Source organism: Zootermopsis nevadensis, unplaced genomic scaffold, assembly GCF_977971745.1.
Source record: "Zootermopsis nevadensis isolate Lab colony 2312 unplaced genomic scaffold, Znev_1.0 Znev_ptg000013l, whole genome shotgun sequence".
Classification (NCBI taxonomy): Eukaryota; Metazoa; Arthropoda; class Insecta; order Blattodea; family Termopsidae; genus Zootermopsis; species Zootermopsis nevadensis.
This window is the reverse complement of record NW_028259145.1, coordinates 10,732,151-10,744,358: the sequence shown is the minus strand read 5'-3', so window position 1 is coordinate 10,744,358 and position 12,208 is coordinate 10,732,151. Positions and strand designations below refer to the sequence as shown.

The 12,208-nt window shown below is 39.0% G+C and overlaps 1 protein-coding gene across 13 annotated transcripts in view; it reads left to right on the top strand.

Moving 5' to 3' along the window:
• Window positions 1–12,208, top strand: part of LOC110830769 (uncharacterized) — a 1,002,197-nt gene that overhangs the window by 940,800 nt on the left and 49,189 nt on the right. For all 13 annotated transcript variants that reach the window (XM_087348624.1, XM_087348625.1, XM_087348627.1 and 10 more), the window contains one exon: window positions 3,702–3,905. In XM_087348624.1, the coding sequence (XP_087204750.1) occupies window positions 3,702–3,905 (204 nt within the window). The remainder of the gene's footprint in view (window positions 1–3,701; window positions 3,906–12,208) is intronic.

The window sequence follows — 12,208 nt, the reverse complement described above, 5'->3', positions numbered from 1 at the left end:
TAATGCAGTCTCAGTGCTAACTACACTACTACTAAACTGAACTTATGTAATCTCGTTTGCACGGTCCGTTTTCTTCATAACATACCTTAATTGTTGCAGGATTGTTAAATAATTTCATAACTCAAAATTAAATGATTTTTCTTCAGCCTGTAGTTCTAGATCCAGATGCCGTGGTTATCTGATTAACACTTCTATTACGTGTTTGAGAGGTTCCGGGTTCAAATCTCTGCCCGGAGACCGGCTATTCAGGCCGTTTCCATGGTTTTCCGCGTTCCCAGACAAAAGCCGGTCTCTTACATTATACCTCTACCGTTCTCGGATGGCCTAGTGTTCTCAATGTTGTAAACTTAGGCTGACGTAGCCGAATAGAACCTGCTGTCATTCCACCTCGGTGTCGACTTTTAGGTTCGGATTCGGATTTATGAGGTTAGGGTTTCCTCCGTCTTGAGAACTGTGAGAGTGTAAGGTTTTGGGGTAAAACAGTGGGGGGGTGTCTGGAAGACGATCAAGGACGTTATTGGTGTTGTGTTATAATATATGTACATGAACTGGTCAAAAACAGGCACTAGTTTATTGTTGGCTTGTTATAGTTTATGTTTGCAACACAAAACCCGTACAGAGAGCGTACACTGAAATCGTATGACAAGTTTAACAAACAACAATATGGCGTAATAACACTACAAAAAAGAACTTGGACTATAAAACACATGTTGCGAATTTCCTATAATGATCTAATAATTGTAACTCGTGCGATAATGGAGATTTGATCTAGAAGAGTTCTTGTCCTCGCGATTTTGATGTATACGTTTTACTGTTTTCTCATCTATCCCTACAGACTTTCCAAGCTTTGAACTGTTGAATGTAGAAGTAACCCGTGCAAGTGAACGCAAAGTTATTTACCCCGGCACGACAGAGCATAGATTAATACCAACAAAAAGTAAGCGAAGTTCTGTCATTAAAATTTCAAAATAACCCGATTGGTTGTTAGCAGGTGACGATTTATTTAACTTTGTCACTAATGGTTGGACGGAGATATTTCTGGTAATCATTCTATTATATTCTGGAAAACGTGGCTGTGTAGGGGTTTAAACTCATCGTCATCAAAGCCATCGAGAATTACAACTTCTGACGGAATCCTACGTCAATTCAATAGCGTTTTTAATTCATCAATGAAAAATACTTTAATTTTGAGGTGCGTACAGCGTAGTCCTCAGGTTTGTTGTAGAAGTAACGGTGCAGTCGCCTGTCACCAACACATCTGGGGTCTAGTCCCGAGTCTTGAACCTATGCACTTAAGATATCAGAGGGCTGATCTCTTACAAATTTTGTTATTAATTATCCTGGCATTTGATGGTATAGAATCTAAACTATTATCCGCATCTGCAAAGATAATGCTGCAATAAATTGTATTACTATTGAAGACAAATCCTAATAAAAGACTATCATGCTTCGTAACGTCTTAGATTAAATTTTCAAAAAATGTTTGAACAGACATTCTAGTATCTACTGTTTGATTGAGGGTGTTGGGATAATTTTAATCGTGCTTCAGAAAGTCGTTCTCAGTTCTGATGAACTGTTTATTCCTCCAAGGACAGACAAGACTTCCGAACCACTTGTTAAAAATAATAAATACCGGTATTTCATCTAGAGGGTATACAAAATTAGCTACAGATTAAACAGTTAATTGTCTGGATTCTCAGTTGTAAATATTATCGCATGAATCGAAAAGTGATTTAATGTAATGCATCGTGAAGAGATAAAATTGTATTAATATGACTTGACTTGTCCGTTCATTTATGTAATTATATACCCTTACATTTAATTAACATAAATAACTGCTAACGTATGTAGTTATCCCACTGAATGCTATCCATTGATCACTTTTCCGTCTATGGCTTTAAACAGCTGTGTGGCTGTAAATGGGATTGGTCTGTTTCATATCTTCGTTATGAAATTCTCAGCTCTTGGCTTTACAAGGTTATAAATGTCTCTGAAGATAGACTTCTGAGATGTAGATCATGATATCATCCTGTCAACATTTAACTGAAATACTGTAAGTTATTTATGAAGACTTCTCTTTAGCAACATGGTTTGGACGTAGCCATGATCTGATGAACTGTTTCGCAATATTATTCACGAAATTGAAGTGCCACAGAGCAGGCAGACTGCCTAGTGGTACATCTTAGGGCTACCACAGAATTTTCTATAAAATGGATTCAGGTTCGAGACCCATTATTTAATTTTCAGATGCGAAATGTGCGTTAGAAGTTCTGCGGAAGAGACTCCGGAAGTAAAATTATCCCACTAGCATCGGTGTAGCAGAGTTCGGACTGATCAACACTTACTACTACCAGAATTCGCTATTGAACACGATCACGAACCAGTTCAATTCACCACTCAGCTTTTTAAGTTACTTTCCCAATGTCCATCTTAATTTTCTTCTGGGTCGTCCGGAGCCTATAAACAGTGTACACGTGATCCGTAAAAAATGCCTTGATCTGCGCCTACTACCGCCATAGCAAGTTAATTTCGTTGTCACGTGATCATTGGTTGGCTGTTGGATAAAGGACTAATATTGCCCTCAGTGCGAACGGTAAGCCTCTTAAATTTCCAAAATAAATCACCCTGATATCCAGACGAACGACGTCGGCATAAAAAATACTAGGGATTAAATATGTACATAATCATTCTTGTACCCATTACAGAGCGAGAAAGTTTCCATCAAGATAAAAACTTGCCTTGACTCTGGAATCGGCACAACTTAATATATGATGATCTGGGTCTTTGTTATTCGTTAGTTCTTGTAACTTTTCTACATAATTCAGTACTTTAAAACTATCTTTCAGAATAGAAAAGACGATGCAAAGAAAGTTTTCTGTCATAACACCGTCAAGAGTTCATGAGAAGCTATTAGTCGCATAGACAGTCAAGAATCATTCTTCTTATGTAACCTGAAGGTTTATTACCGAGGCCACTGGTCTGTTCTGAGCCAGATGATTCTAGTCCACTCAGTTCCACCTTGTTTATTAAATATATTTTTAAATATTATTTTCCCATCTACATCTACGCGTTCTAAGTAGCCTTTCCTTCATGTACTGGACATTCGTAGTGGAGGTTTGTCATCCCAATTCCAGTAGACCTGAGTGTTGTACTTCCAGGGGATACATAAAGAACCATCTAAGATAGTGAGATATATTTGTGCATTACCATATGTAGAGGTCGAAAGGGCTTAAAAGTCTAGACTACTTAACTTATCATGAGTTTATAACGGTAAAACGCCAATTTGACACCACTTTCTTTTTTCTACATAGCTCTTTTTGTCATGACATCAATAAGCTTTGGTTGAATTGGAAAGTTGACTAAAATTTGTCGATAATTCCAGTTTCGGTCACAATCGGAAAACGATAACCGTCTGGCACTTTACATGAAGACTGCATGATTTTCCGCGCTCTCAAATGACTCTGGGGAATTCCCCATTTCTCACGGCCATTCTCAAAGGTCAAATGTTAGATTGTGGCGATCGGATTGCGTATATTTCCTAACTTGTTACAATACACGTTTACACGTAGTTTTAGATAAAGTTAAATCCTCGCCTAAGGGATATGTGACGTCTCGTTCTGAGATAGAAAAAACGTTTAGAAACTCAGCACTAACCCCTCCTATAAGCTCGTCACGGAATGTGTAATTATCCATTGTTTCAGAGTTCAAGCGTTGGCGCTGGAAGCAAGGCGAATGGCGGTGGCAGTGGGCACCCTCAGACTGGGGGTGGCGCCAACAGCGCGGGTTCAGCGAAACCACAGCAACAAGACCCCAAACCCGTTGAGTGCAACCTGTGCCATAGAAAGTTCAAGAATATCCCCGCGCTGAACGGACACATGCGCTTACATGGCGGTTACTTCAAGAAGGTGAGTACCACCTTCTCAACGTAGCAATGAATCTCTTTATTTTGATCAACTGTTTACAGCGCAGTGATACGACTTTCAGATCTGAGATCCTAACGGCGTTGGAGATTTCGATGTTGATCTTCAGGGTTGCAACGCTTTGTGGACTTGTAGGTAAATACCAACGTTTCGAAGAGGCAGAAGTGGAGGCAGTATGTCCCTTAGAAACGTTTACCTACAAATTCACTCGCTATTTTGCCTTCAGATGATATTTCTCTGATGATCATTAAGGAATACTTCAGTGAAACCCAATATGTACTAGATACCCCACTAAGAGCTTGCTCTTTCTGGACAAATTTCTACAAGTTTCTCAAACCCTTTTCGGCATTTGATGGGACTTGTTCGCCCTTTGAAGGTTAAATTGGTGATTAGATTGACAACGTTTACCCCATAGGAACAGTGTTCGCAGAAATCGTTAGGTTTTGTTTGCTAGACCGACGAGCCTAACCGAGCCAAATGCAGGGTCCGAAGCGGAGGGTATGATAATGTTCTGCTTGGTCTAAGCTGTTAGACGACTCACGGGGCAGTGATAGATAAGTACGCAGCGGTGGAAGAATTACGATTAGCAGGGAATAAATAACCAGTTGGCAGTTTGAGCCAGAACATGTTTGTTATCGTTCGATGTTGAAATTTCTTTTCCTTATATCTATGAAACTTCAGTAACGCCTTTGCATAATGTGATATTCGCTTCTTGCCTTCGTAATTTATTTAACGACGCTTTCTTAACTGCAGTGGTGTCAATGTAACGTGGTTTTAAATTAAGAACCAGGAAGGAAGTTGAAGAATGTGGTCATGAGTTAGTTCCAGAATTATCGTCCCGGAGAACGGTTGTCCCGACTGAGGGTTTCCACGGCTCCCCTCAGTTTCTTCTGGGTTATTAACTTAAATTACGTCACGATAGCTTCCTTCCATATCAATTCCATTTATTGGTCAATAATCATTTCATTATTCCACGCTATGTAGTCTTGAGATACTGGCAGGTTCGGGAACCCGTTAGCTGCCGCAATTTTTAGAGACTTAGTCTGACCACATCGCGACAATAACCCAGGACCTCAAAAATGTTTCATCAGTGTTATTCTGCATGTTTTCTCTGGTTATTACATAAATATTAATACAAAAAAATTGTAGGCCTGTCGATGGTCTGACGCCCCTTGATGGTAACTTTGTAGCTATGATTTGTGGAAGTCACCGGAGTTCGATTCCCGAAAGGAATTTTTATCTTATCCACCACGTCCAGACTGATTTTTGGGGCACCGGTCGGTCCGCCATATATGTATGCCCACATGTAATAAAATCGAGAATAGGTAAACGGATTTTTGTGAAATGTTATGTTTGTCGGTTTTATTGATTTTTCTCGAAAAATTGCAGCTTTTGTTAAAACCGGACGAGGGTAAAGGCCACTTTACGTGAAGACATTCTCGGCGCGTCTCGAGCGTAACTTGTTAAATAATTATTGCAACGAAAAATGTTTCGAATAAAAGTTGGTTAGCAAACTGAAGGACGTATTTTAAACCGAATACACTTTTTTCGTTTGGTTCTGCTATTTTCAAGATTATTAAGAAAAAGTCTATATTCACGACCTGAAAATCTACAGGCAAGAACAGAGTGAAGGCGCCAGAATTATTACGTTCTGCATCAGTTTTCGAACTTGTTAGTTTTAAAATGGCTGCTCGAAAAAGCGCAACTTACACAACTGTAAAATAAATATGAAATACATTGACTACACTTACATCGTATATTTCCCACACTGAACGTTGGTGATGACTTGATGTGAATGGTGTCCTTACAAAGGAGGGAGGATGGTCATTTTCTGGTTCTTTCTCAGTGTTCGTACAGTGTGATTAATGAAGACTGGTCGTAGTATAAGAATCTAGTTTTGAATTGGGAGGTAGGAAACACAGACCACCTGAAACAACCCTCGGTTCCAAACAATGCGAAATTGCACGTCAGCTAAAATATTGCTGGAAGTTTGCGAAAGTTATATTTTCTTCTTTTTGCAAGTCATGTAGAGGGCAGGGAGGATAAAACCGGATACTCGTTTTAAGTGTGTAACACGTTTTCCAGCTTATAGCCAGTTCTATTCAGCTATTACCACAGCATCCTGATATTAAGTCCGTTTTGACATTACGTTGTTGTTGGAATGCGTTAACCTTGTCATGGACACCGGTTTATAGGCTGTTCCCTTATAGTTCTGATGACAAAGAAACGTCTTTGAAACCAGGACTGGTTCCTTACTGAACCTCCCATTATTATCCATCCTAAGGTTATCGCTGAGAAAGACATGGATAACGGAGTGTGAGTTATCCAAATCCTGTGTATGGGAAGGGTATAATGAATACTCTGATGTGGGAAGAGCCCTGTTTTCAAAGTGAGCAGATGGCTGACTACAAATAACTTACACCCCTTTTGGTTACAAGTTACGAGTTCGAATCCCGAAGTGTAAATGCGTTAATTGTGGTGTTATGTCACCAAACAGGCTTGATTCTGTGGTAACTCATCAGATTTGTATTCTGGAGGTACTCGGCTGAATGCTGGTTGGATTTAACTTGTTTTATAGGTTCGTATTAAGCATTCCAAACGTACGCCAGAGTAGTACATTGAAAAAGGCTGAACTTAGACGCCTCCCGTACTCTGTTCATATCATCTTCACCGATATTAGATCATCCAATACCAGTCTTTGTGTAACAGTGTTCACAATATTTCAGGCAAAATATTGTAATTCAGTAGAATTTTATGCATTGTGTATCAATTTTTGGCAAAGTATGGGACGAACATTCTGTGAAATTCTAAACGATATTTAGGCGTAATGTTCCCAGAATGAACTTAACCTAATCTAAACTGAATAGAGAATTCAAGAAATCATGCGACTAAGAACAAACATAGACCTGTTTCTACTTGTTAAGCCTTGCGTTACAGGCATTATATCTGGTATTGAACAGAGAAGTTATTAAACTTTGAAGAGAGAAAAATCCAGATTTTGGCCTAAGGGTTTTGGAATTTTATATAACACCAGATTTTTGTGCTTCGTCGGTAACACGAGAATGACCTGTTCAGAAAATGACGAACTCCAAACCATCATTGAGCTGAGGAAAAATAAAACTAGGTCTATAATGTCTATTGGTCTTTTGGGTTTTACGCCTTATGGTCTGTTTGTGGTTATTGTTTTCGAATAACGTGCCACTTCCATCTACAGGGCGAAGGAAAAACGTTGGAAACTTTCAATACGCTTACATGGCAACAATCGATATTTTTAACGCCGTGGCAACGTCAAATCTCAGACCTGTAATGTGCGACGTTTCTAGTGTATCTAGTTTATAATTAGTTCGATTATCTGCTGTTCGTTTTCCCTGTACAATATGACGTACCGTTGTTCAAAGTAGATTGCCGACCTTCTGCTTCTCTGCGGATCTCTTATCTTGAAAAATTAAAACGTCTCTAGAATCACAACGGAGTTGTCTTGAAACAATTGGCATTTCGTACCGAATATTATCTTATATTTCTTGTAGTGAATCAGGTTTATTCACAAACACTTATCTTTTACGAGGATTTATGTCAGTTGAGTGGGCAGGTCACAGCCCTTATCTTATTCATTTGTTCTCTAAAAATCCAGGTAATATATCTATATAATTACTAACTTTGTGGGCCATACGCTATTTTGTCTTCCGTCAGTTAATCTTACACAGCGTAGGTTTTATTGCTTCCTGAAAACATTGGAGCTATTATTCTTGGAGCACAAATTGAGTCCCACACTACGACTTTCACACCGTCTAACGGCACTTCACAAACAGATGGAGGATTTTCCTATGGACCAGTATTTATATTTTTGACTGTTTACTTAATATAAGCGACGCTTGATCAGAATAAAACTTACATCCTTGATCAAGAAAACATACACAGCCTGAAACCACATGCAATATCGAATTCTTGTTTCAAAGTCTGGAGACAGGAGACTATGCACTGCTGTCATTTTGTAGGGTAGCGATTTTAACAATTTCGTAGCAGAGGGTGTATATTTCTTCACATTTTGCACTGAAGATCAAAAAACACGTAACAGAATTTTCGAGTTTCCTCTAATCGAGCTCAAATATTAGAAGCGTTTCTGTTGTTAGCACGTGTCTTTCTTTCGAATTATTCTTGTCTAACACTCCGTTGCACGAAATTTCGCCGCTTTCTGTGAGTTGTTCCTTTGGAAGGCACTGAAGTTTCAGGAAACTTTCTTCGACTTTTTCCTTAGAAAAGTATCGTATATAAAAATCTCTTTGTTCATTGCTGTAGTTTACGTCATTTCACAGCTCATATCCTCTGCTCGAATAATTACTGTGCTTTGGTCTGAGCCAGCGAGGGATTTGTGATTTTTTCTTCGGGAAGAAGCAGCTGTCCTACCGGCCTCAGGTTTCAAAACCATCGGTCTCATGATAAACTGCTCTCTCTGTTTTGCATGAGTAATATGGTCAAGTGAAGCGTGTTAGATATGTGAAGTGCTGAAATTTATCCACCAGTCTTTCCATTGTAAATGATACTGTGTAATTCTATACGTAAAGGCATTATTCTGATTACGCATCTCTTAAAGTTATTCAAATTTTTAAATTCTCCTATCAGACTTACGCATACTCTTCTACATAAACGAAATTCGCCTACTCTTACAGGCCCCATCCAAGTATTGCGTTTTATTATGAGCTGCGATTTGTTCTTTTTGTACTGTATACAGTGCAAATTTCGGTAACTTGAAAGCGAATCCTAAGCTCTTGGTATGCTTTTACAATGATGTGTTGGCTAGTAAAATTTGCATATTAATAGCTTCTAGATCACCAGTAACGAGACGAGGAAGGAGGGTGATTCTCGTTGGAGACCTTGTGATGGATTTAATTCACACAGTGTTTGGGTTCGAAACTTACGTCAGAAGTTTCGATCCCGGTATGTTTGGAATAAGGAATGGAAATTGTTTTATTACTGTCTTTTTTCTGTTGTCTTACAAACGAAAATTGAAATTTTATTTGGGCCAAACTGTTGTATTTAAACTGCCTTGTGGGTGGTTCCTTACAGTTTACCAAATTACCGCATAATTTTTATAACCTCCACCAGCCTGAGCATCATCAAGTCTCGCTTTTATAATAACATTCGAATTAATTTTCCGCTTTTCTGTCAGATTGATGCTAAGAACCTGTCAACACTAGCGTTGGTGACTTTCCAGGTTCTCATGACAGCGTTATGAAGACTACTATTTTCTGGGTTCTTCCGTCGTGTAGTCTAGTAGAACTTTACCGACGTTTCAGAGGTCCTTGCTTCCTTCAGGGTTAGGACAGTGAGTACTCATCGCCTTGACTGGTTAACTTAATGGGACTACACGACACAACATCCCAGAAGGCAGTCGTCTCTCCACTAGCGCTGTGTGGAGTACAGATTGTTTTTGTGTGATGATAAATCTCGTTCTACAAGTTTGTTAATTTTTTCCACGCCGAAAACAAGATTTCTCGATTAGGAATACCGGTTGTTTCTGTTCTACACCCTATGCCGAATTAGATTAATCTAGTTCGCATCCTCACTCTGCATTAATTTAAACTCAGTTTTAATATTATCCTCCTCATGTACTCGAAGGCGCCCGTATGCAATTCCTATTATATGACTTGGTGATTGAATTGTGTTCAAAGTTTCTGGCATTCTGAAATTTGTGTAAAAGACATACGAATCTCTCAAATATGCTACATGTTCAGATTTAAAAGCCATTATAGAACGTCATATTCAAAGAATGCCATATTACAAATTAGTATTCCCGTATGCTCAGTTTATGTATCGTATCATTGCAAAATCTGAATCCCAAGGTGTCAGACTTCCGCTAACAAAAATTTACGTGGCAGTGTAGTGGAAACGAATGTGGAAATATTAATAAATCATGCGTGCATTGCTGTGTATTTTCTGCGTTCCGTTTGTACATTGCATGTTGAGACATGGCTGTATGTCACTTCCATACATAGTTGCCCATTTATCACCTAGCGATGCCGTATTCATTCATGTTTACTGACGTCTCAGAGTTTCAGCATTCGTCATCAGCACCAAACCACTGCCTTTACATGTTTACTGTTCGTGACAAGTATCTCCTGCCTTGATTACGATTTCTTTAAAGTGGTGATTCTCATGTGAGCCACTAAAGTGGTTATATCGTTGTATCGTGTATGTTGTGGTTGTTACATGTAGAAAGTTTAGTGTAAAATCGCTATTATTTGTTCCTACAAAATTTATTATCTGTTTGAATTGACGTTACAGTGTAAATAGTTAAAGTATGTTTTCTGTTATAAAAGTTGAATTCAACAATCTTCCTAGCATCGTTTTGCTATTCCTTGAAGAAGGGTGGAATAAACGCAATAGATAATGGAAAGCAGCATGTTTGTAACACAGATTGGAATTAGAAGAGTCAGAATAGTAGAAAAAACTGATTTCCATTTATTTTTGGTAAGAACATGAATGATCTACGCTGTCCGCGTGAGAGCATTTTGCAATTTAAAATAAAATCAGATTTGTAGACAAGCAGTTATATATGTCGAGTGGCTACCTTGTTATCAGTTCCGTTTAGTACAATGTGTGCGTGTGTGTTTGTTTGTTTGTGGGTTTAGAGCCTCTTTGTTTTTAGACTAAAGAATTCACAATTTCTCCAGTTGTTTACCCAGAATAATAAGACACTTTCTATTCTTATGAAATAATTCAAATATTGTAATTAAATTCGATCGTATTTGCGTCCGATGACTTGACTGCTACTGCCGAATGACTGTCATCTGTCAAAAACCGTGCGTTCACTGATAAAGTTGAACGCAACTGTGACTTCCCGGCTCCCGGCTGGAAGTGCTTGACTCATCGCCAAGCGTTACAGTGTTTTCCCCGGTAGAAGACAAATATCACGCCATTTAAACAATGAAATAAACTTTCCTTTTTGTAGCATTTCCTTCCGGGAATCGGAATAAGACACTTGCGTTGAGTTTTAGTAGTGAACATGCTGTACTATATGAAGAATACCTTTGATTTTATGAGTGAAAAATCAGACTTTGGGAGCTGTTTAAATGAGCATAGATATTGTGGCGCTGAGAACAAAGGTGATTGACCTGAGATAACTCTGACGTCGCTCCCACAATTCGGAAATTTTGGCGAACGCGTCAGAATTGTCACAGTTTGCGTACATTTTCTAACTTGTTACTTTCGCCTCGATTTCCATATCGACTCTGCAGTTCTCCCAGTCGTGTATCCACAATGGGTAACGCGGCTGGAGCGTGAAACTGGACACTCAGCTCCATCTCATTGTCGAGGTTAAGAACGCGTGAAGGTTTTCCTCCGCTTCTCCATACGGGAGGTCTGAAACTTCTGTCGTCATTTTTCCGCAGTCCCTCCATGAAAGTTCCGTGATATTTCCTTAAAATCGTCCCATTATTCATCCTATCATTTGACCCTATTGTTTGAGTTGCAAGTGCTTTGTTTTATCCTACGGGAGTCTGGCCATGAATAATGCAATTAGCCGTATTGGTTATAACGCTAAAATAAAATAGTTGTTAGTGAATCAAGTGTGCTATTTCCATTTTGGACTTGTGTGCTGTTAAAATGTCAGCGTTTCAGTGAAATGTTGCCTTCGAACACAGAACAAAAACCGGTTGTTTATACAAGTCGACTGGTTTATAAAAAGGACGGAAAGTGTCGCTGCTTTTCTCGGGAATGGATTCTGTGACCTTTCAAGTGTGGGGAACCAAGTTGTCCTTTGCCCTTCACGCGACAATGGTGAGTCGTCTTTCAGAAACAGAGAACTGCCTGAATTCATGTGATACGACCGAGGGCAGCGAACACAACAATTCCAGAACCTCGAAGGGCGTGAATAAACTTTGCGTGTGCTTTTCGGTTATTGTCGTCTTGGTTGTGACGCTGTGAATGTACTCACCGGGGTTCGAACCTCAGATTTGAGGCATCATGTGTCTTTCGTAACATTGCATGATATTTCTTGCTTTATTTAATGACTTCATACCACCTTAATAGGTTTTATAGACTATAATGTCGAATGATGAATGACAAGACGATTGTGACCTAATTTCAGGTTTTACACATTGTTTATTTGTGGTTTATTTACTACAACGCTGTCAGAATTTGAAGCTACGTATCGTCGAATGAGAGTATAATCGGTAAAAATGATAGAAAAGGCGTACTCTTTCGGGTTCATTGATATTCTGAAGGTGTTTTTACGCCACATCACACGGGTCATTGTTGCATTGCGAAATATGTGTGCCAACAATGACAGT